The sequence below is a fragment of the Urtica dioica genome, chromosome 10 (assembly GCF_054948205.1).
Source record: "Urtica dioica subsp. dioica isolate 48M chromosome 10, U.dioica_male_clone48M_v1_H2, whole genome shotgun sequence".
Classification (NCBI taxonomy): Eukaryota; Viridiplantae; Streptophyta; class Magnoliopsida; order Rosales; family Urticaceae; genus Urtica; species Urtica dioica.
In genome coordinates this window covers 25074236-25099916 of record NC_142765.1, presented here as the reverse complement: position 1 = coordinate 25099916, position 25681 = coordinate 25074236, and the positions used below count along the sequence as shown (strand labels likewise).

General features: G+C 37.1%; 4 protein-coding genes across 5 annotated transcripts; all 4 read right to left on the bottom strand.

The window, feature by feature from the left end:
- On the bottom strand, window positions 1-3790 carry MOS4 (modifier of snc1,4). The gene is made up of 7 exons (XM_089629595.1): window positions 3467-3790; window positions 3189-3364; window positions 3019-3102; window positions 2113-2182; window positions 1889-2022; window positions 1078-1139; window positions 1-360 (listed from the first exon to the last, which is right to left on the bottom strand). Exons 1-6 carry the CDS (start codon window positions 3713-3715, stop codon window positions 1082-1084), a joined length of 771 nt encoding a protein of 256 aa, XP_089485721.1. The 5' UTR covers window positions 3716-3790; the 3' UTR covers window positions 1-360; window positions 1078-1081.
- Window positions 3791-4747: 957 nt separating this feature from the next.
- LOC149384426 (peroxisome biogenesis protein 3-2-like) lies at window positions 4748-9487 on the bottom strand. 2 transcript variants are annotated; one of them, XM_089629386.1, is made up of 8 exons: window positions 9143-9487; window positions 8796-8960; window positions 8508-8707; window positions 8300-8430; window positions 6410-6537; window positions 6057-6275; window positions 5201-5472; window positions 4748-5085 (listed from the first exon to the last, which is right to left on the bottom strand). In XM_089629386.1, exons 1-7 carry the CDS (start codon window positions 9154-9156, stop codon window positions 5214-5216), a joined length of 1116 nt encoding a protein of 371 aa, XP_089485512.1. In that variant the 5' UTR covers window positions 9157-9487; the 3' UTR covers window positions 4748-5085; window positions 5201-5213. The 2 variants fall into 2 exon arrangements, with proteins under 2 accessions (XP_089485512.1, XP_089485511.1); XM_089629385.1 differs by having other exon boundaries at window positions 4748-5472; window positions 9143-9486.
- A 2662-nt stretch (window positions 9488-12149) lies between these two features.
- RACK1C_AT (receptor for activated C kinase 1C) lies at window positions 12150-13964 on the bottom strand. The gene is made up of 2 exons (XM_089628590.1): window positions 12987-13964; window positions 12150-12495 (listed from the first exon to the last, which is right to left on the bottom strand). Exons 1-2 carry the CDS (start codon window positions 13872-13874, stop codon window positions 12394-12396), a joined length of 990 nt encoding a protein of 329 aa, XP_089484716.1. The 5' UTR covers window positions 13875-13964; the 3' UTR covers window positions 12150-12393.
- Window positions 13965-14470: 506 nt separating this feature from the next.
- Window positions 14471-24320, bottom strand: MYB4R1 (myb domain protein 4r1). The gene is made up of 10 exons (XM_089628038.1): window positions 23807-24320; window positions 22628-23136; window positions 21632-21831; window positions 20808-20975; window positions 18886-19200; window positions 17599-17757; window positions 17355-17504; window positions 17024-17234; window positions 16907-16965; window positions 14471-16699 (listed from the first exon to the last, which is right to left on the bottom strand). Exons 1-10 carry the CDS (start codon window positions 24195-24197, stop codon window positions 14779-14781), a joined length of 4083 nt encoding a protein of 1360 aa, XP_089484164.1. The 5' UTR covers window positions 24198-24320; the 3' UTR covers window positions 14471-14778.
- Window positions 24321-25681: the final 1361 nt, after the last annotated feature.

Below are 25681 nucleotides of genomic sequence, written 5' to 3'. Positions count from 1 at the left end.
TTTATCGAAAACGTCAAAAATCTAATATTCCAATTTTATCGAGTTTCAGGGTTTATCAAATTTCCCAATCGACCAGTTAATGAGCTGGCCCCATCAGGAAGCCCTGTCCCTTGTGTCAAGAGTTACAACAATTTGAAGATGACCAAAATGAATACACTAGTTGAAATACCCGTGACTCAAAACAGGAAATAGCCGACTCGGGATCATCTACGCAATCGTAACTTCTCGTCCCCCGCGTTTTCCCAGAAAGAGTTCTTGCCAGAAGAAAGTGTATCTTTACTCTACCATTGTATCGAGCTGGAAACAGTTTCCAGCTCGATACCTAAACACCGACTATAATCTTGCTTTCTTCAATGATGGCTGTGATCATAAAAAATAAATAAATTGGTAGATACTACAGCTCATATATATCATATATAGAAAACCATTAGGTATATAGCCAATTTAAACGTTTGCTTTTGCAAAATAGTGAACGTTTCGTAAATCTTAGGTAAATAACCACTCCATTTTATTTACGCTTATTTACAAGCGTATATTTACAAAAATACCCATAACTATCCAAAAAAAATTGAACTTATTTATGAGTATTTTTGTAAAAATACACTTGTAATTAAAATGAAGTGGCTATTTACCTAAGATTTACGAAACGTTCGCTATTTTGCTAAACCCAAACGTTTAAGTTGGCTATTTTGCTAATTTTTTGTAAGTATAATTTAGCATTCCAATTAATAACATTTGATTATCGGAATATGCTTTTTCTTCACCAGGGTTTGAGCTTTTGGAAAGTAACATTATACGCAGTCTTCACTATTCAAGAAATAAAAACAGTACCATATTATGCATCAAGTCCATATAGTGTCTTAAAAATGTAAGAAGCCAATGTTGGATATCACTTTAGTAATTTTGATGTATCGTCTATCTAAATATAGGGACAGCAATTTGATACATTATACAAAGAGCTCATATAACATTGCATCCTCAATCAAATGAAGGATTGGATTTAAGATCAAGGAAGCATACAACTGTGATACACTATCCTGAAAAAGAAATGAACAAAATAAAGCTCAAAAGAATTACCTTCTTATTCTGAGAGAAGAGAAGAACCATTTCCTGCTGCTGATGTTTCAAAGTTCCATCCTCTAAATGGACCCAAAAAAAATAGAGCTGTTTAGCTGTCTATAGTTTATGAATCAAGGCGTTTTACTATAAATATTCCCTACACTATTATCAATGACACTTTAGTTTCTAAACTATCTTTTTGAGTAAAATGGTAATAAAAGTTCTGATTATTAAACATTTTAGTTCTTGCATAAAAATTAATTTATTTTTCATTAAACCCAATACCTAAAATTACAACTTATTTATAAATTTAAGATAACTTGTATATAATTTAAAAGGTAAAGTTAAAAATAATAAAAAAATCTTCCTCTAAAAGCTAAAATTGTTTATACCTTCAACACATTGTTTTTGTAGTCGGAAATTCAGATTATGTAGAGAAATCCTTAGAATAATATTTTATTAGTATACATTTTTTTAAGTTTCTTAAAAAAAATCTATATATATTATTTCCTTCTTCTCCATGTTTACATGGTATTAGAGCTGATGGTGTGTCTCGGTTCTTTCTATTCAAATTTATTTCTCAGCCCTTCCTCTTAAGTACTCTAATAAAATCAGCAGGTTACTTGAGTTTGTATATATATATTTTTAAGTTGTTTAGGTATTAAATTCATAAAAATAGATGTTTCATCTTTGAGAAAATGACTAAAATGCTACCAAATCAAAATTTTGAGGACCATTTTGCTCCACAAAATAGATTAGGGACCAAATTGCCGCTTGCATACAAGTTCATAAATTATTTGCGCCAAATAGCTTAGAATCAAATGCATACCTCTCTGATGCTTCTCTTTTGAGTTCTGATATATGATTTTCAAGTTGACCACATGCAGTTTGAATTTCTATGTTCTTCTGACAAAGCTCTTTCCATTGTGCAGAAAGAGCATTAAGCTCATATGCGGTGTTTTGCTGAACAAGAAAGGCATTTAGATTTTATCTTATCAGCAAACAGGAAAAAAAACTGGAGAATAATGTTAACCCAATGAGAAAAAAAGGAACCTGATGATATTTTCTTTCGCGATTCACCATCTCAATCTTTTCATACTGTTGCTGAGCTAACTTCTGCATTCTGCAAAAGTTCTACGAAAATTTGGAATGGACCTTTATGATAATAACTATAACGCTATTTTCAATATGCATTTTACGATTAAGGTCTTGTAGAAATGAATGTATGGACGAAGCTTGCGAAAGGCTCATGTAAGCCTTTTTAACTATCTTTTTCGAATATTATTTTTATTACATTTGCAGTCAGATAGTTTCACCAAGCATACCAGTTAAGAAGCATTAGATCACATCAGGAACATTCTTTATAGTCAGTGCAGAAATTTTGTTCTCAAAGTTCTTTCTTTATCAATTTTAACATTCCTGCTAGATAGACTAGTCAGTTTAATCATAGACCTGAATCCCTAGCTTCAAGCAGCAAAGCGCTAAGATGCTGATTATAGAATTAAACAAATTCACAGGAACTAGAAGTGGTAATCCCCTTACTCCTAAGTCCTAAACTAGTAAAACAATAAAATAATTTATCAATTACGAAACATTACAGAGAAATTCAGAAATCCAAAGCCCTTGCTGATTTGAAAAAGCCAGTCACAAAAATATAAAACTAAAATAAATAATAACAATATCAATTGTTTTGATTCTAAAATGCACTAACATACTGCTGGCTTGTAGAACAATGCCATTAGAATTGAGCCTCTCAAATATCCAGTGTATCCTAAATTCCTGAGAATCCCATTAATGGAAAATCATGTTTTTCGTTTGGTGAGGCTCTATATCCTCTCAAATATCCATTGTATCCTAATATTCCTGAGAATCCCCTTTTGTGCGTTCAAATGCAAATAAAAAAAAATTGTTTTGCTAAACTTTCAATTGATAGCAGCTCAAGTTTACAGCTACACAAACCTGGAAAGAAGCACTTCCAAATGCTTATTGTTCTGCTTCCAGGCATCGGGACCATGCTTATAACTCAACTCCAGATTCTCCAGCCTACAAACAACAAACAAACAAATCAATCCCATTACCAAAGAAATTTCACAAACACTTGGCGCGCATGACCAAAACTGCGTCGTTACCTGATAGTTTGGTACTGCAAAGAGCACTGAGCTTTCTGAAGAACCTGCTTCCACGCGGTCTCGTCGTTCCTCCGATTCGCCGGCGGCGCTTCCAGCTTTTCCCGCCCAAAATCGAGGATCATCGGAGGCTTCGCCGCTCGCACCCGATCGTATTCTCTGGCGAGCATCGGATGCTCCTGAAAGAAAAGTTAAAAAAAAAAAGAAGTCCCGATTCATTTTCTCGGGAACCAAACACTTGATGACAAACCCTAGAAATCCAAGGAAAGAGCAGAGTAGACCTTGAAATCTGACTTGGGAAGAGGAGGCAAGTCCTTGAGAAAGTCGGAGGGTCTCTTTGAGCTCCGACGCATCTCTTCCTCGACGAGACGGTCAACCTCGCGCTTGACGGAGGGATCGGCGTAGTCGTCGTCGATGTACGGAAGGGCGTCGACGACGTCGGCCTTCGCTGGCGCGCGCCACAATGGAGGGGCGGGAGTCCCTGACGGCGCTTCCAGCATGAGAATTTCACCGCCGTTGTTCGACGCCATTGTCGGTGAGGTCAAGCTTTCTCTACTCTGCTATTCTCTTCTCTTCACTCGTACTCTGAATCTCGCGCGACAAAAGTTGGGAATTCGTCCTTCCTGGGCCTTTCGATATTATTGGTCCGACTTTACGCCCATACCGCGCATTATTGAGAGAATTACGTAAGTAGCGGTTTTTGAACACATCATTACCAAATTAACGCTGATTTCAAAACATTGTTCCCAAGGAACTTACAAAAGGCTTGCCATCAATTCAAGGAATTCAGCACCAAATTGACTGTCCGTGCCGTGCGTCGTACCGATTCCTTAGGTCCCGAAGAAGAATAACACATGAAGAATGTGCATTGATTGTCGGGCCATCAACACCCGGTAGTATCGATATCCTATGTATTTTTTTATACATGAATATAGTGTACTCATGTATTTTATTAACATTTTGCAGTCCAAATATAAACTCAATTCAAGTAAATGGCTCGTTAATGCAAGAATAAACACACACACACACAAAGTTGAAGCACTTTGATCAGATCATCTCGAAACTTAACGAACTGCAGCGACAACTGTTTATCAAGTCTGCCTTTGGCTCGTTGTTACCGCTCCATCATGCTGAAGCGTTGCCAAGTAAAGTCATGAGATTCTGATATGCTTGACGAGTTGCATTGGTCTTGTTTGTTTTCAAAAATAGATCTTAAATATGGATACCATCTTACTAAAATGCGAGATGGAGCTTAATGAAAAATAGCGTTTAAAACAAAACAAAGATTGTATTAGTGGCAAGTTATGCCATTTAGATTAACTAATATACCTTGGTACTTTCATGCGACTAATGAATCATGTTTCGCGTCACTTGGAAAGTTTGTGATTGATGATATTTTCACTTGTAGCACCAATTTTAATGATCTTGTTTCTCATTTTCAATCGAGTGCTTAGAGAAGAGAAGTTACTCGTTAACCTTGGAAAGTAAACTTTTTGCACCAATAAGCTTAGCTTGTGTGTTTCTTAGATTTGTTGGTAGTGTATAACATATACAAGAGAGGGTGAGATTGAAAAGATGAGGGGTCCATAAAATACACAAATGAATACAGCTCAGCCATGTCACGCACTAATGGCTGTTGCCGCTTACAAATATCATTAGTGAGAGATCTAATATCTATCGGTCGGACGGTCTCATATATGATTATTACCTAAACAATACAAAAATCAAAGTAATAGGTAACAGGAAAAAAAAAAGGTCGTTGAGAAGAAACAAATACCACAAAGGGTAAATTACATGAAGTAACCCTAAAACTTTCTTCTATTCAGCCTGTTTCAATTTGCTGAATAATTTTTGGTAAATTACCAAATCACAACATTCTTTACAGAGATATCTTTATCCACTTCCCTTGCAAAAGTCAATAGTAAGAAAAACCTTATTATTATTATTAATTTAAAAAAAAAAAAAAAAAAAAAAAAAAAAAAAAAAACTAGAACTGAGAATACAAACAAACTCACAGTTTAAACTTAGCTAGCCCGAGAGATCCGCGTTGGAGTAGAGGAGGGTGAAGAAGAGCTCGACTTCTTGTACGTTTTTAATGGCTTGAATGAATCGGTTTTTGCTCGGTTCTTCAACGAGAGCGGGGCCCACATGGGTGACTCGTGCTAATAACCTGGCAAGCGGCGTCCCGGTCTCCAAGTTGTCTCCTCCGCATTGGATTGCGATCTCTTTTATCAACTCATCCACCGATGCTTTCAGAGCAATCTCCGCAACATTTACAAATTTGCCACTGCAACATGATAGTGACGAGTTATTTCACTTTCATGATCATGCATTAAAAAAAAAAAGAGTCCTGCCATAACTAGAGTCCTTGCTTGAACTTATATATGATCCTTGGGAAGCAGAAACGAAATGCTAATTGCTCAACCAAATCTTCTATTGGTTGAGACAAATATTCTAGCTATTAACTGCGTGGTGAAATGCCTTTCAATTATTACATATCGATCTATCTATGTTTTCCCTTTTTTTCACCAATTCCATATATCAATCCAGTGCTCAAAACAGTAGCAGGAGAAACTTCAAAACAGTTTAAATAAAAATGAGATAAAAGGATGTATCTAAAAACTAGTATTTGTTGTTGCAAATGTGGTGTGATAAGAGGAAAAAAGATGACAAATCCAAAGAAAAGACTGATTAGCTATTTCGGAGATCAACATAGAACCATGTCACCACAAGTCATTACCCCTTTGATAAATCAACAAATTGAGAAATTAATAAGTCTACTAAGCCTTTCAGAACCCGTCATTTGAGAGACGATGACCAGGTTTTAATGAGGCATTTACAAGATAAAGAAGATTAAGTTCATAAACACACCTGGATATCACGTCCCTTGTTTCAAGCATAAGCTGATCAAATTTGGTCACATCTGAGAAAGCTTGGGCATTGCTAGTGGAAGCTAAAGCTGATTCTTGAAAACGAGGCATCAAGTAGTCCACCCAAACACGAGGACTTCGTATAGTCCTGAAGGTGTCGAGTATTTGCGAAATGGTTTCATGAAGAACTGATGTGTTGAAGGTGTCCCTCAATTGTTTCCTATACACCGATCAACAGACAAGTTTATCCGAATATGACCAGCATTGTACGAATCTATTCTGATCTACATAGGGCATTCACTGTGATTGAATTAAATAAGCATTTAAAAGATTTCTTTTCGAGGGAAAGCTTACCCTTTGAGAACTTCTTCTACAGCTGTTTGTATATCAGAGATCAAGGCAGTGAGGGCACGAGAAGAGAGAAAATCGGCACTTGCCAGGAACCTCTGTTGATCATCCCTCTCAACGAGATCTCCATCGTCCTATTGAAACACGACCAAATTAGTTTCGGATTATGGGAATTAGTTTTCAGGACTGAAGAGTTCTTTGGAAGCAAAGTACATATAATGTGTGACGTATCGGAAGAAAGAAATGCGAGGAGATACATAGTTTATTAACGGAAATCACACTTATAGGCAGAAATAATACGGCAAGATACACTAGTAGAAGCTCAAACAGAATTTCTTAGCATGTCGCTCGAGTAGTTCTCACTTTAGTTTCTCGATACAAAAATAAGCTATCAGTGCTCCATACTAAAATAGGAAGCCAACTTAGAGATAGACTACATTTATCATTAATTTACAATGTGTCCAAGAGACAGAAGTTTTCTTTTTAAAATTGAAAAACCCCATGTGATCATCCAAACAATCAATATTTTAGACTAATGCGTACAAATAAAAGGAAAATAAAATATTTTATAAAAATATAAATAACGCATATTACTTTTTCAGAATTCATAATATTTGCCAAAGCCTAAATTTCATCACAAAGCAATAACTTGTACCACTTTTTTTTTAAGCTGGAGGTTCTAATCAATAAGAACTTTTTTCAAATAAGCTTGGCTTATACTTTGTATATTCATGTTATTGAGCACAAAGGGTCTTCAAGGTGACCTTCAATGGATAACAAAATTGCTTGTAAACATTTCTAGGGAAGGAACAGAACCAGAATAACCGATAGAAACATCATTACACATACTTCAAACAACTATTTTTACTGAAAAGATTCAGCACTAAATAAAAACAAAAAAAGGGACAAAAGTTTGTATGTTCATTCAACTAAAAACATCATTACACATTCAAACAACTATTTTTACTGAAAAGATTCGGCACTAAATAAAAACAAAAAAGGGGACAAAATTTTGTATGTTCAACTAAAAAAGGATACAAAAAAAGGGAAATTATCAGTGCTGATAATAGTAGACAATGAGCGCTATATTAGAATTAGATCTACGTCACATTCTCATTTTCCAATTCTCCAAATTGAGTAATATTTTCCAAGTTTTAACAAATAATCCCCCATACTAGAATAATGGACTGTTTATATTATACTACACAGTAGATACAGTTTTATGTATTAGAACCTGCAATCCATTTTCATAGTCATCGCAACAACGGTTTCTATCATTATTGTTGTCAAAGGGGATTTTGATCACTGATTTGCTTCCCGTAGAACAGTGTGTACAATGGTTCAGTCCAGTTAAACAAAATTAGCACTTTTAATCCTATGTTCCCTTTGTTTCTTACCTGCAAACCACTGGGAAAGTACACTGAAGAGTGTGGGATGAATGGTTAAGAAAAATCTTGTATAATATGATAAAATAGAAGGACAATTTTAGCTCATGATGAAGTAAAAAAAATGAAATGGAAACAAAACTAACACGGATTCAGATGAAACTAGGTTTGTATGCCAGGGACACCAAATGAAGGTATTATATACCCTTACTCGTAACAAATACTTGATGATTATCATAGTAACAGTAGATCATTAATAACCTATAAGCTGTTTAAGCTTAATTTACTATTCATGAATCACGTCAATTATTAGATACTAATCTGCACGTGGAATCTTGTAGCAAATTTGATGAAAACACCCAGCCAAGAAATCTGTTTTTTCTTCTTCTGAGAAATCCTCTTCCCTTTTTTCTTCTTATCGGATCGGAAGCAAGTTATCTTTATGCCTTAGTAGCTAATTTACTTCTTAGTAAACCGCAAGGGAAAGAAAAACAAAATACAGTCAACTTACCGGTAAATCGGAGCTTCCAAAATGAGATGCCGTATCAATATATAAATGTCTTCCCAATATGTTGACTTGAACTCTGATATACAAGCTAAGTACAGTCATTGCCCACAGTGACACAACCATTCTCGTGAAACCTGTAAAACAACGACAGGTCACCAAATTACGACATCTTTCAGGTAAAAACCGATCAAACTAAACGCAAAACTCTTACTCATGGTTTTGAGCTTATCCCATAGCTCGAGTTTCTCGGCGGCGGTCAAAGCGTTGGGTTGACCCTTGCCTTGCATGAGGCGATCGGTGAGGCGAGAAAGCTCGAGCTCTTCTTCGATTCGACTGCTCAAATAGTGCATCGCGTGAGGCAACGTGGTAGTGTCTGCGATCCTCTGAATGTTCTCGAAATGAGCTTGCATTCTGTTCTCAAATCAACAAAATTCCAATCCATAAAAAAAGCACTAAATCATAAGAGACTCAGTTGGGAATAGAAATTAATAATTTTTACTGGTCTTTGACGAGCTCATCAACTTTCTTCCTCTCACTTGCAAGATCTCTCTCCAGATCATCAAGCCTTTGTCTATGAGCATTGTAAAGCTTATAGAGACCATAACCACTGCCTAAAAGACCCGCTCCGACGATGACCTTCCTTTTGTGCCTCCTCCAAAAATCCCTTGTTTCACAATGGTCAAAGATTAAGTCAGCGAAATCCATAGACCTACTTTTATGACTACATATTGTAAAGAACCGAAACAATACAGATTGAGAAAAAAAAAAACGGCAAATAAAGCCCTAACAGTGCAATTGGACAGAGATCCGAGTCAAATCAAGAAGCTCGTGACGAAGAGCACTGACCTTAAAGAAAACATTTCCGTTGATCCCAAAAATTCCGTTTCCGCGGCTCACGAATCCATGAAATAACGAATATAGAGAAAAAGGAAGTGGGGTTTTGGAGCCAAGTTGAGAACAAATAAATAATTTGTGATATAAAAGTGAGAGGATATAATTTAGTGGTTTTTGTGTTGTGACTTGTGAGTCGTGACAAGGTTCGATCGGGGTTTGGGAAGACTCGCCCTCGACGATTAAATAAATTCAATAAACAAAAATACAGCGGAGAGTGAGTAATTCTTTACTTTGGAGGGGTTTAGGAGAAAGAGAAGCTTCGTAGTCCTTATTCCTCAAGTGCGTTATAAACTGATTCTGATCTCACATATATTTATTCGTATTTCATAGACGCAAAAGCAAACAGCTTGGCACTGTTTAAGCACTGTTTTGGCACTTAATTTTTTTTTTTTTTTTTTTTTTATACTTCCTGGAATAGTTAGACGAAGTTGTCGCTGGGAATTAAATCACAAATTCAATTGTGTGTCATAGCTCATGACAGCTCAAATTATGTATCACATTATCTCGTAGTTTCATGTTAAAGATTTTAGAAAAACTAAATTTTAAATATGTAAAACGTAGAAAATACTCTTTAAAAAAAATTGAAATCACTAGAAAAATGAAAGTAAAATTTTCAAAACGTATTAAAAAGATCAAGACAAAAAAAGTTCGAAATCACTAGTATCAAAATAATCTATTTTGAAAGTTTTTACTTTCATTTTTATAAAGATTTTGTCTTCATTTTTCTAATAATTTCAAAGTTTTTGCTTTCATCTTTATAATCGTTGTGAAGTTTTTTAAAAAATGTATTTTTGATGTTTTACCTATCCAAAAATTCAATTTTCTTAAAGTGTTCAAGATAGAATTTGGTTTTCAAATATTAAGCTTGATTTCTCAAGTTTCCTGAATTAATAACGTACATTAGTGGGAGATACAAAATTTTAGTTTTGGTTAAATTTATAACAGCATTACGATTTGTTATATGGTACTCTTTCGAATATAAAAGTTTTTCAATACGTGTAACATGAACTTGAGTCGTCTATGCTCAATATTTATTGCATGTATTAAAATTCTTCTTTCCACCACCAACTCACCTGTGTTGAACAACTAAACATTCACTGAAAATAATATTAGGGGCGGATTTAGTATTTAGCCCATATAATTTACTTCAAATTGTAGCTAAATTATAAATATATTTAAAAAAATAGCCAACCAATAAAATTAAAATAAATAATTGTAATGCTCGTTGTTAATAATATTTATGGTAACGGTTAACAATATTGACTCTCAAATGTCCTATCAAAAGTAAATTTCAAATTCTTACCTAATTAATCAAATGGTTAATGATATTACATCCAGAATAAATAATATTAGCATTCATAGTTAATAGATTTTCAGAAACGCTTACAAATTCTCCTAGATTAAAAATGGTCGGATCTCAATCGACGACGACGTCGCTTTGAATCGCGAGATCTTGGAGATCGTGGCCATAACCTATGGCTACAGAGGAAGCCGCCTCCGGGAAGCGAATGCAGCGTCGTAGGTGAGACTATGCTTTTCGGCTGGAGCTTTCAGCCGCTTTTTCTGGCTCCGACACTGGAGCTAGTCGAAGGAAGACGAAATGCACAATCGCTCGAAGATTTCGAGAAAATCCGAAACCTAAATCTAATATGAATCTGAAACTCGTTCGTTAATGACATTAACCTTAGCATTTAATGTTATTAACTGTCCGAGTAAATAGTATAAACATTCATAGTTATTGATATTAACCAATAAATTCACCAAGACCAAAAAAAAAAAAAAAAAAAAAAAAAAATTTGGTCGAATCTTCATCGACGTCAACGATGAGGACATCACCCTGAATCAGAGCTTGGCGCTCGCGACCATAATCAACGGCGGCAAAGGAAACCACCTCTTGGAATACAGATGAGGTTGGGCTTCTATTGAAAATTTGATTAAAAAATTACAATAACTGAAGAAGCTACATTTATTGGCTAATTTTTAAATATAATGATAGATTGACCAAAATTTTAATTTCTCCCTTCCGAATAGGCAATATATATATATATATATATATATATATATATATATATATATATATATATATTACTTTTCACAAATTGAAACATAAAAACAATTTTACCTATATAGGATCATTTACATTGAATACGAAAGCAAGATTTGACCCAAGCGCACAGAAGAATGCCAAACCGCTCCCGCAACCTTGCGGGAAGCGGGATATCCTATTCCACGCAGTATTTCGTAACTAAATTTTGATGCTAGTCATCTTATCCCAAAGAGTAAAGCTATTCGGCACGATTAACGACTCAAAACGATCCACTCACGTGTTGACACGTGGCAACGAACTGCCACGTGTCAACACGTGAGTGGATCGTTTTGAATCGTTAATCGTGCCAAAAATCAATTCTGTATCCCAAAAAGTTACTGAGAAAATAACATTTAAAGAGGAAATAATTACCGAAGCCATCAAAAATAAGTTTCTTAAAATAATTTTATAACTACATTTAAAGGAAAAAAATTATAGTGTAGATAAAAATAAATTATGAACAAATAAGTAAAATGTGAACATTTCGACCGGATATAAATTAACCGATCGATTAATTAGCAAACGGTTAATTTTAATAATCAATTTGGTCAAGATTAATCAAACGATTGTCACCTGATTACATTTTAACGTGATTATGTATAGCTAGAAATTTCATGAGTTTATTCATTTTTTTTAAAGATATGCATAGCTAAAGATTTCAGCTTGCCTGAGTCTGTATGTAAAGACATAACATTCACCATAATCCATAATATCACATCTGTTACGTAAACGCTCTACCACACGTACCGGGTATTGACGCGAAAGGTTCCAAAAAAATCAAGGGAACCTAACCTGAGAGGCAATAATGTTATTTTTGAAATATACCAAAACTTTTATAAGACCATCTGTTGCTCTACCCAAGCGAAAACAAGATAACGAAAACGAGCAATATGATTATCTAACGATGATAATTTAAACAAAACCGAAAACAAATAGGCCCCAAAGCCAAAGTCGAATTTAAAGAGAATGAAAAATCCATAATATCCAACAAAAAAAACCCCTAAAGATAGCTTTCCAAAACACTAGAGAACTTAAGAGTAATCAACTTTGTTGTTTTCCCGCGAAATGAATAAAAACAGAAGCGCAAAACGCGAACACAACTGAAAGGTTATGCTCTCTAGAAGCGGCCGATACCCCAGACTCTGATTACTCCGTCAGTATATCCGCTGAACAGAGTGCTTCCATCGGCGCTCCAGCTCAAGCTTGTGCAATAGATTTCCTGCACAAATCCAATGACAAGACTCTCATTCACAGCCTCACAGGAAAGAATATCATCCACATTTCATCACTTTAATTCAAGAAAACCTTGTCAGTTCAAAATCAGTTACATAGTGATTAGATAGCAACTACTAAAATAAGGTGAGAGGTTTTTCGTCTCGTCATACCAAGCCATACGAGAGGAAAATGAATTCATTAATCACAATTATCAATACCATATACCAAAAACAGAAGCTCAACATAAAACTTCAGTGATTCAAACACACACTGAACATGAACAAGACAAACAAGCAAATTACCTCTGAAAGCCTACTCAAACATGTCAATTAGAGTATAAACAAAGTCCAATTCTTTAACACATACAACAATTATATCACATCAACAAGATACTCAATCAAGAACCTCACAACACATATCAAACGCAAGCAAAAGCTCATTTCTATAAATAAAAAAAAGGACACTTGTAAATTCGGATTCATTTCTGGAAATTACCTTGGTCTTGTTGGCGGTGGCGGCATGGGTGTCGTCGGTCTTCTCGGCCTCGGTCTTGAGGTCAACCTTGAGATCCTCAACGATGCTCTTGCTCTCAAGATCCCAGATCTTGATGCTGTTCTCAGTCGCAGCGCATAGCCAGTACCTGTTAGGGCTGAAGCACAGAGCATGGATAATCGATCCAGCTTCGAGAGAGTAAAGACGCTTGCCCTCGGAGAGATCCCAGAGAAGAATCACACCATCTTTGCCACCACTGGCGCAGAGCGAACCATCGGGAGACACCGCGACGGTGTTCACATAGCCTCCATGGCCGGCGAGGGTGTTGCGGAGCTTGCAGTTGGAGAGATTCCACACCTTAACGGTCCTGTCCCAGGAAGCCGAGACGATCGTCGGCTGAGCGTTGTTGGGAGAGAATCTGACGCAGCTGACCCAATCGGAGTGGGCGTCGCCGTCGGCGATGGTGTACTTGCACTCTCCGAGGGTGTTCCAGAGCTTGATGGTCCGATCTCTGGAGGCCGAGACGATCTGGCGATTGTCGATGGAGAAGGCGACGGAGAGGACGTCCTTGGTGTGTCCGACGAAGCGGCGGGCGGTGGAGCCGTTGGAGAGGTCCCATAGGCGGAGCTCGCCGTCCCAGGCGCCGGAGAGCGCGAACTGGCCGTCGGAGGAGAGGACGACGTCCTGGACGAAATGAGAGTGGCCGGTGAGGCGGCGGCGAGGGACGCCGTAGGCTTTGTCGGTGTCCTTGGTGAGCTTCCAGAGGATGAGGGACTTGTCTCTGGACGCCGAGACGATCATGTCGGAGTTGTCGATCGGCGTCGCGATCGCCGTCACCATGTCGGTGTGGGCCCGCATGGTGCCTCGGAGGACCAGCCCGTCGCTCGCCATTTCTAGAGAGAGGAGAGAGAGCTAGGGTTTGGAGGCTGTGCGAGAGAGAGAGAGTGAGAGACAAAGGGGATAGGAGAAATGCGCTTCAGTTTACATATATATGTGTGTATACCTTCGCGAGAAGAGAGATTTGAGGATTAGGGTTTTTGCGTTCCATATTGGGCTTTTCTTTTGACAGGCTTTTCTGTGATGGGTTTCTTTTCCAACAAGCCCAGTCTTTCTACTTCCTCTTTGAATCCCAAATTTTTTTTTTTTTTTTTTTTAAAGAACCGCGCTGTTTGATTCTGAGCATTTTATCTCATTTACTAGATATAGGAATAGGAGCTACTATAAATTTCTGTAAAAGCGTTTGATTTGCAACTCAAAGTTTGAGAATAGACAGATATAGTATTAGGTTGGTATTGCTACACTACTAAGAATACGTGGTTGATTTTGCTATGAAAAAAATTACTATTGCTAAAAAAATATGGAAAAGTGTTTTGGTAAAATTGTTTTAAAATTAAAATAAGATATACTTTTATTTTCGTCGATCAAATTGAATGTCTATAGATTCCAAAAACCAACCACATGCTTATTTGTACGGTGATTGAACTTAATAACAGTAACAAGGGGAATTCACAAAAATATATATGTGTAGTGACGAGTATTTTTATCTCGCAATTAATTTTCATCGCCCTTCTCTAATATGAAGGAATAGTAATTCAATAGAATTGTGTGCACAAATTTCCTTTCCTAACTCGGGTCCTATATACTAACTCAGCTCCCGAGATACTAAACCCAAACTCAACTAGTTCAAGCATAGTTCATATCTCGATGAATTTAAAAGTAGAATGAGAGTACTCCCTGAACAAACCAAAAAAACCAATAATCAAGACATCTCAATTAACGTTCACGCATAATAACACTATTTCTCGGAAGATTGAAGCCGCCTCTTTCTTGATTTACTTTGCAGAAAGCAAGCGAGAGTCGTATCGTCAAACTCGTCACCATTGTCGCCGGGGATGTGGGACGCTTCATCACCATCTCGAACTTGATTTACCCTTTTGGAAAGTAAATGCGATCCCCTGATCAGACTGGAGGTTTGACAGGCACGGAGAACGATTTCGGGATTCGAGGATCTCTTTTCTGACTCCTCTTCGACAAAAGAAGCTTTAGGACCGCCGACAGCCTCGTCAATACTTCCCGTTCGCTTCGTCGCCGCACACTTTGAGTCTCTAACTTTATTGGGTCTTCCAGGCTCGTCGTCGTGAGCGACAACACAAGAGTCACCAGAGTCGCACGTTGTCTTCTTATCAGAAGCCCCACCGTTGAGGCCTCTCAACTCTTCATCGTGCGCATGAAGCGATTCTGATTCCCTTTGCACAGATGGATGACAAGTCTGACCATTCTCAAGATCTCCAGCCAAAGGTTTTATCTTCTCTGATGTATTGCTTAGGACGCAAGCAAGTGAAGTCAGAGTCGAATTCTCCCCAGTCTTCGCAAAAGGAGCAGGAACAACATTTATCGACTTGGTGTTCTTTTTCCTTCTGCTGTATTGCTTCAAGTCTGAACTTTTCTTCGCCACTGATCCATCAATTCCGACAGCTGAATGGATTTCTTCATTGTTAGTCCCCGGTGGTATAGTCAAGTTCACAGAAGAAGTATGTCTACTAAGAATCAATTTTCCATAGGCAAGACTGGCATTCAGGGGTTCTGAATTTGTAGCATGTGTTTTCCCGTCATCTTCCCGCTTTAACGAATCTCTCCTCTTATTGGTCAATGAAGTACTACTCTCCTGAAGAGACCCTGTATTACGATCGCCATTACTTGCTGTGACATTCAAGGATTCTTCTGAATTTGTAGCCTGTAGATTCCCGTAGTCTTTCCGCTTCAAAGAAACTCTCCTCTTCTTGGGTAATGGAGTACTACTCTCATGAAGAGACCCTGTGTTATGATCGCCGTTACTTGCTATGACATTCAAGAATTCTTCTGTATTTGAGGAGTGTGTTTTCCCTTCATCTTTCCGCTTCAAAGAAACTCTCCTCTTCTTAGGTAATGGAGTAATTCTCTCTTGAAGAGACCCTGTACGATCGCCGTTACTTGCTACACCATTCAGGGGTTCTTCTGTATTTGTAGCATGTGTTTTCTCGTCATCTTTCCGCTTCAAAGAAACTCTCCTCTTCTTGGGTGATGGAATACTACTCTCATGAAGAGACCCTTTGTTATGATCACCGTTACTTGCTATGACATTCAAGGGTTCTTCTGAATTTGTAGCGTGTGTTTTCCTGTCATCTTTCCGCTTCAAAGAAACTCTCCTCTTCTTGGGTAATGGAGTACTACTCTCATGAAGAGACCCTGTGTTATGATCACCGTTAATTGCCACGACATTCAAGGGTTCTTCTGAATTTGTAGCTTGTGTTTTCCCGCCATCTTTCCGCTTCAAAGAAACCCTCCTCTTCTTGGGCAATGAAGTACCATTCCCATGAACAGACCCTGTCCTACGATCACCATTACTTGCAACATTCAAACTCTCTGTCTGTAACTCGAGACCTTCGCTCTCTTTTTGTTCAGCAAGTTCCTTCTTATAACTTGGTTTACGGGGGCGTTTTTTACTTTTGCTACCAAGTGTTGGCAACACTTCGTCGTTTACTGACACCCACTGGGTTTGAATGAGAGATGACGAACCATTTTGTCCCTCTATACTATCCATACCAATTTCTGGAACTTGATCGGTAGCTGTTTTAAGTGCATCAAGCTCAGCATGATTAGCTATATCCAGGGCATTATCTGAACCAGTTTGTGTGTTCTTGGTAGACTTCTTTACTCTCCGTTCTTTGGCAGTTTCACTGCATATCAAGAAGTAATACGAAACTAATTAATGAAAATCAGAGAGAAAATTCACTAGTAAGCGATATATAACTCTGTAACACTAACTAATATAGGGGAAAGAGAATCCAGAATTATAGGTTTATACAAGTTTCACTGTTGGATTTGGAAAGACAAAAAGAACAAAGAAGCCTAAAAGAAAGCTTCAGAAGTTGAATTTAGCTTACTGTGAAGGTGTTTTCTTTTTCCGTGTAACAACTCTCAGTCTGCATATGATGAGTGCAGACTATATTAGATCATGTACAAATTTAACAATAAGATAAAACTAAAAGCCGACGACCAACATTGACAATATACCTCGAATTTTTACTCTGCTCCTTGGAATGATTGATATCCTCAGTAGCAGTTATCCTTGGTAAAGGGGTAAAGTCAATAGGGCCAATGGTGGGACGTTCTGACTCTCGATCTACAAAGTTGCATATAAACACAGCCTTTTGCATTCTTCTAGCAGCTTGAAGCAAAGGTACTTCATGAGGAAGTAACCTCTTCCATCTCCTGGATACATAATAAGCATGCATAGTTCAAAATTAGAAAACTTTGGCTCACCAAGACCATAGGAATTATATTTAAAAAAAATATCAGACTATTCTGATGGCCACTACTACCCAAATGTACCTGCGACACATATTATCAGTACGTCTTGGCAACGCTGCAGCAACTTTAGTCCAGCAATATCCATGCTCTTCAATTGCTTTTCTCAAGTTGAGATCCTCCTCTAGAGTCCATTTATCCCAATTCAGAGAAGGGTCCAGTGAATTAACCCATCTGCAACAAAATTGAAACATTAGCAATGCAAAACAACCATACCAAAAAAGAAAAAAAAAAAAAAAAAAACAGAAATCTAAGAAAATAAATATACCTTTCCCTGCATTGCACCTCTGTCCGACCTGGCACAAATTGAGCAATTTTCTTCCAATTTCTTGGACCAAAAAGTTTTTGAGCTACGGTCAGTCGTTTATCTTCATCCTCGGTCCACCTACCCACCTTTTCCCTTGCTGGATGGAGAGTTTTTTTCCATCTGGCATTGAATAGTCGGGAATAACGTTAGTTTGTTTGCTTTACTGTTTTTCTATAAGATTAAGTTTCCTGTTTTTAATAGAATATGACTGGTTTGCTTATTTTTAGGTTTAATGCTCTAGATTCGTATTACTAATACCTTTTCCATATTCAATAATAATAAACCAAATTAATCACAAATTTCAGAAATAAGTTAACTTTAAATTCTTTTTTGAGTCTTGCACTGTTGCGTCAAACACCCAGCAGGAGAAAAACTAAATCTTACTTTCTGGTTCCACAATTTCGCACGGTAAATATACATAAAACAAACTACGAGAGGTGTACAAGATACTTCACTACCTTGAGTACAAACGGCATAATAAGGTTGCTAGATGTATAAGTTTTATATAGGGAAAATATCATGAGTATCCCTCGTGTTTAATCGAAATGCAAGATTTATCCCCTCTATTTCTAGAAATATTAGACACCCTTCAGTTAATAACATATACATCCCTTAAAAAATGTTATATTACAAATATCACCATTTTTCGTTTATTTTTTACAAAAAAATAATTTGAACTCCCCAAAATACCCTTAATGAAATAATTTTTTATTTTCTATTCTATATACAAAAAAATTAAATTAAAAAATTTCTTTATAAAAAGTTAAGGAATTTTTTTATAAAGAGAGATTTTGATTTTTTTTTTAATAAAATAGTAAATAAATATTTATTCTATCAAGGGTATTTTGGGGAGTTCAAATTATTTTTTTTGTAAAAAATAAACGAAAATGGTGATATTTGTAATATAACATTTTTTTAGGGGAGGTATATGTCATTTATATTAAACTGAAATGATATGTCTGATATTTCTAGAAATAAATGAGATAAATCTCGCATTTCGATTAAACACGAGGGATACTCCTGATATTTTCCCTTATATCAGATGAAAGTGTAGAATGTTGAAACACATTTTAAATATTAGCATCAGGCGTGATAGCTTACTCATAATCCTGGCATAGATATATAATGCTCATGAAAAATCAATCATACTTTAGTTTCAGCAATGAGGAATGAGGAAATAACCATGCATAACTTTTGCTTTTAGAGAAAATAGATATTGAATCAGGAGCTCAAGAAGTGCTAACCAACCTGTTTGAGCATTGAGTACCAGTCCATCCTTCCAAACAAGAAGCCACAGCCTGCCAATTACACTCACCATATACTTCAACCGCAGAACGAAGTTTAGCATCGTCCTCCTCGGTCCACTCACTTTTTAATATTGAGACATTCAGACTCCTCTGATATCGTGCCAAACACTGAAAAGGAGTCCTATTCGTTCCCAATGATACTGAGATATCAAACCAATTATTGATTCCCTTATTCTGGGCGATGAACAAAAGCTTCTTATCCTCTTGAGCAGTCCATGAGCCCTGATTGATGAGAGGATCCTCAAAGTTCAACCACCTGCATGTATCATAATCATATGCATTAAGCAAAATTGACATATAATGATCCATGTCTACATTATGGGCATGGTCATCCAAGGTTTGACAAAGAGAGCGTCACAATCGTCTGCGCTGACAATTTACAACATCACACACGTACGTGGCACAATTGTTTTGAGTAATTGCATCATTATCGGTCCCACCTGAATAATCTATGCGGACCTGGCATTTTTATTCAAATCCAAAAAATGCCCAAGCATGTTTGTGATCGTAATCGTCATAGACGTCTGCAAAGCTTGCTTCGTCAAAGGACACATGCTCCAGGAGGAAACCAACAAAACACAAGCCAAGGGCTGCAAATAATTGAGGGAGAGATCGAATATGAAAAATGCTTCTAAATGCTATTGAAAAATACCGCAACTATCCAGTTGAATGCGGGTTGTTTTTTGGAAACAGAAGAAAGCTGCCATTTAGTTTAGCTAATAAACAGTCTCGCGTCATATTAGCATTGGTTTTAATCCTCCAAGGGTTTAATCAGAAGACACGTTGTTGTTACCGCTTTGTAATGTGGCGTTAGCAAGTTTACAAGGCCTTTGGAAATTTTATCTAAGCAAAAAGAATTTCCAGAATAAAAAAAAAAATCCAGAATTTATTCCTTCTCTTTTGGTATGTGAGAGCCAAATGAGCTATGCATGAGTTCAAGAATTTTCCCCAGAACTATAGGGCGTAAATCAAAATATCAAGACAAAATTTTGGTTGTTATAGCTTGAAGCCAAAAAAATTTGAAACCTCCAGTGAAACATTACAGGTTTATTTTCCATATCTATTTTATATCCGGTAATGTTTCATGTCTGTCTAGATTTATCTTGTAGGCGCCTATACTTTTTTTTGGTGTTTTACTAGACAAATTTATCGAGTCCAATGTGTCATTTTGGTAGCAATAAGCTGATTTTTTTGGCCCGATTCACAGACTCCTACCACATGATGCTATCATCTTCTATTTTGGACTTTGGAGTGCTCAAGGTGATAAATCAGAAGAACTGGACAGAGAATAATTCTTCGGAAATCAAACTAATAAAGGAAACAAGGATAAACATCGTAGGATTCGGAACTATGATAAGGACCCACATTAATTCATGGGTAACTATTACTAAGAAAGCAGAAAACTTTTTCTCTTTTGAAAAGGGAAATTACTTTTCAATTTTTATTTTAGGGGAAACAAGTCTTCTATTCATGAAAAATTGTTACAAAATAAGACTGTCCTTCCTATCCCAGACCTACGCAAGCCTGAGAAAGGGAACATCCCTACACCCAGTACAACATGTGAGCCCGAGATTTGTCCTGCGTATTGTAATTTTATTTTTTACTTTTCATTTTTTAAACTAGGGTTTAGTCCCTAGGAACCGCCCGACCCACAACATTCGATGAACTGGATATGCTAGCAATTGGCAGGTGGCTAAAAATACATGACCACTTGAACATAAATTAAGGGCCGGACCACCAGACCAGCAACTCTTAGGTAAGGGAAATTAGATTTGATTGCATGATTGTTATGGTCAACTCATGGATAATAAATATCGCTTTGAAATTACTGAAACTCACATCAAAAGAGAAGAGATATATTACCTTGTTTCACATTCAGCGGCGCTTCGTCCGACAACATACAAGGAAGCTACTTGATCCCATTTTACTTTGGGAAGAAATTCTCTAATATTTTCTGGAGTGATGTTCAGATTTTTTACAGAGGCTAGGAGATTGTCCAGATTACCGAGTCCACGAGAATCGTCAGAATCGCTGTACAGATAAGTGCACTAGTTGGTTACGACACTGATTCTTGAAAAATGATTTATTATCATATTTGGATAACGTAAGCAAAAGGCGGTATTGAGATTAAAGGGACGGTATGTAATATAAGATATAAAATCCAGAAGAAAAGCTATTGGAATGAGGTGGAGAAATAAATAGAGAAAAATCACGGGATGGGTTACTATCCTACAGACTCTCAAACCATACGAACTAGAATGGAGTAAAACAGAGGCAACTTGGAAACTCTAGACCATGTTGACAATATGTACTGATCATCAGCAACTGCATGGGAATGAATCATGAATCATGATATCGTATATGCTCTGTTTTGAGTGATACAGTTACCGCTTCTGTTTTGAGTGATACAATTACTGCTTCTCTATATGAAACTTTACATTTCCCAATAGAAAATTGTTTGAAAGCAATAAAAAGACTCTCGAAACAAACATAAAAGCTTATCCCATTACTTGCACAATCCACAGCCGGTTGTGCTTTGCACAATATCCTTAATATTCACTCGTTTATCTATGCAAACAATCAGATATTGCACATGATGAACGCACATTACCTGCTTACTGTTTGCTTAGCAATTTAAAAGGAGTAGAGACAATTTATAACATGGTAAAGCATGAGAATATAAGTACCTCAGTCGGTCCACCATGTTTTGAAGCACCATTTCTTGAAATTGTTGCCGTATCCCCTTTTCAAGATTCTTCAACTCTAGCTCTGACCACTTTTTACGGTGTAATGAGAGTGGAAACTTTGACAAAGCCATTCTATAATTCGCAGCATGAGAATTCTCTTGTGGGCCAGAGAACATAGCGGGAATCTTTTTATCATGAACCTGTAAAATAAATTTATTGTAGCATTACAACGGAGCACACCATATTTTTTTTTTTAAAAGAAACAGCTGACTTTATTATAACCGCGGCAAAGCCGGAAAATCCAGAACAAGAATTACAAAAAACCACTAGGGAGAACCCCAGTCAAAACAGAATCCCTAGAAAAAAAATTACAGCGAACTAGACCAATCCCTAGCCAAATCCGCTAAAGAAAAGGACTTGAACTCGTTACAACAGGAAAAAATCCAAAGAGCGATACAATGATTAACACTAATTGTAGACATGTAGACATGTGTATACATTATATACATGGTAGACGTGTGTATATATTATGAACAAGAAAAAGAACGCTAATTGCAAATTCAGCAAGGTACCCAAAATTGTAGACATGTGTATATATTATATACATGGTCTTTCTCATCAGTAAGCTGTATGTTTGTGGCATAACACATAATCCTTGTACTATAAGCACCAAGTATAATTCTCATATTATCCGCATGCACCAAGTATAATTCTCATATTATCCGCATGCACCAAGTGACAAAGCATAAGGCAGCTGAATCTCACCCCAGGCAAGCATAACGAGAACTCGTTAAGGAAATCAGACATGAGAAAAGTACAGGCTCTTCTAAGACGAAACATATTACCACAAGACCTACATGATTTCACTATGCCTAAGGTCCAGACTCCAGACCTCAAAAACTATTCTATGATTCTATTGGGCCAAGTTTAAGCTACAGTAATACATGCACATTTAAATCCTTGGAAACTTAGTGCGTATAGATATATATTTCTTACCTTCAAATCTTTGGAAGAACATGCCTTTTTCACCGAAATTAACTGAACACGAGCATCTTTCTTCTGCGACAGTGCTCGGCCAGTTCGCTTTTTGCAAGTTACTTGAAAGTCTTTGAGGATTTTAACACGTTCTTTCAGCTTCTTGTTTTCCTCAATTTTTGCTTCAATATGGATTAACTTACTCCGCAAGAACTTTTGATATGACCTATTTTTCTTTATAGCGTCCATAAACACCCTTCCAGCCTTTGGGAAACTTGAATAGTGTGGTTGTGATGTAGATGGCTCGGAGGAATCTGTGGGGTTCCATTGAATCGACGCAGAAGGCTGATCCATCAAGTTGTCCCCCGATTGATGGGCCATTCGCCCGTAATCAGTATCTGAAAACTCCTCGCTGGCATCAAATCTAGGAAAGCACAAATCATTCGATGCTTCAGCCTCCAATGAGACAGGCAAAGCATGAACTTGCTCTTTTTTCTCTAAAGCATTCTCGGGGTTATTCTTTAGTGCACCTGAAATTCGAAGGATAGCATTTGACGGATTACAGACATCAGATACACAGATAGGATCAAAGGTATGTCTGGTTTAATGGATTTCAATCCTAACAAGACTAAGACCACAGGAACACAGTTTGCAGTAAAGTAAGCAAGCAAATTATGCTCAAACTCATTAATATACTTTGTGTCTACAGAATTCATATCCAACCAAATCCGCAAACACATGGTGTGTACGACATGAATGTGCAAAACACACCTTTTATGAATGTGCAAATCACACCTTTTATACGCAAACAGAAGCTGAGTGCTCATGGCAAAAACACAGAAGGGCACAGAAAGAACAGCGAAAACAATGTTTGAAAATTTTGACATAGAAGTAACCATAAATCAAGAAAAGCTATATATATAATGAAATAGAGATTATGCATTGGTTAGCCATAGGTCCTACATTCCTATCTACAAAAGCTAAAAAAATTAAGCATCAAACTTCAAGTAGTAGTCTACAATAGCAATGACAAACAGCAATATTTTATCAGTATCAAACACAATTAACTGAATCCAAACCCATGCATTACATAATACATTGAATTGAGCCGAAAATGAAAATTAAATCCACATGGAATCATGAAACTCAAAAAGAAAAAGAAAAGAAAAGAAAAAGAGGCGCAAAATTGAGAAGGCTTACCGTTTCCATAGGAAGCGAAGCGCTTCTGAATCGCCCTTAGGGTTTCGAAATCATCGTCATCCTCCGCCGCGTCGTCGTCGGAAAAGCCTCCCGGCGGGGGAAGAAAACAGAGGGGCTGGGGCAAGAGAGGATCGGAAGGGGTCGAGAATCGTCTCTGAATGCTTTGGAACAGCCTTATGTCGTAATCATCGTCGTCTTCTTCTTCTTCGTCGTCTCCGCCGCCGGGTCCGGGTTTTACTTCGTCGGAGTTACATTCCTCAGCTGCTGTTGAGGTCGACAGATCGTCGGGATTAGTTCCGCTGATCATACAGGCGCGCCTCAGGGCGTCCATGTCCTCGTCGAATTGCTCATTGTCTTCATCGTCGTCTTCGAGGTCTCTGTGGTCTTCCATGGCGTTTCGGTTTGGTTTTTGGCGGCACAAGAGAATTGTGTTAAGAGCGAAAGAGAGAGAGAAATTGTTTTGTTTTAATTATAATTATAATTCTTTTTCTGTGCGGGGTTTTGAAGCAAACGATAATCGTGTGAGGCTTGCTTTCATGTTTTATACTTTTAGTTTTATCATCACACACACAAAGCTGGGAGGGAAATAAATAAAAACAAATGGGTTTTCTTTATTGGGCCCGACAGATAAACTTCTTTTTTTTTAGTGAATTACAATACTAACGCTTTTTGCAGGTTCCTTTCTAAAATAACTGTTGTATTTCAAAACCTATAGAAAATGTTTTTGAAATATTTAGGATGATAATATTCTTAAATATACATTTTCCGTATACATTATACATTTTTTCAGTATATAAAATATATGTAATTTTAGTACAAAATTTTCGGTATACATATAATCAATATAATATACATCTATAAAACAATACAATTATTTATTCTATCAATTTTTCTACAATGATAAATTGATTATAGAGTTATATAGGTATATAGCCATACGGTTATAAGGGTTTTGGTTTTAGCCAATATTCTGTTAATTTTATGTTAATAGCCACAGCAATCTATTTACAGCAAGTTAAAAGACGTGAATAACCTTAAATGACTCCCGCCCATTATTTTCAGCGTAATAATTTAAATAGAAAAAAAAAATCGACCATAACTACCTCGCATAAATCAAATGAGCATTTAAAACTCCATAAATGCATATCTAACCCATCTCTCATTATCTCTCCAACGTAAAGAAATATCAAACCTTCAGAAATTAGAATTCTTCCCTCACCTCTCTGTTCATCGCTCCAGGCCGTAATCCACGTGCTCTGCCAGAAGCCCTCCGTGCATGAACACCGACTCCCCCACCACCACCACCGTCACAGCTCGTCCACGCGGCGGCAGGTCGAAGGATTGACGAGCCTTGTGGAGAAAAAGAGGTTGTCTCTGAACGAGATCTTGGCCGCGAGAAACAGCCCGTGATTCCTCCCCGACGATGGCGCTCAAGGTCACAGCCGCCGAATTCCTCCCCGGTGATTGTTTTCAAGGTCGGCATGAACTCCAGCAAAGCCTACTTACATGTGGAACACCATGATTCGAGGTTGTTACATGACCGGGATTGCAAAAGGCCTGCGAGAAGGCTCCGACGCCCAAGGAAGATGGGTCGGTGATTTGCTACACGAGGAAGATGAGTTTCAATGGTTATTTGGTTGTACAGAATAAGATGATTCGTTTTTGTTCGGATAGTGTATATTTGTGTAAATACAAAGCATAGTTACAGTATATTCGTGTAAATACAAAGCATATTTACAGTATATTCGTGTAAATACAAAACATATTTACAGTATATTCATTGTAAATACAAAACATATTTTACAGTATATTCGTGTAAATAAACTGGAAAAAATTATGGAAATATTTTGGACGTTCTAAAATTATGAATATATG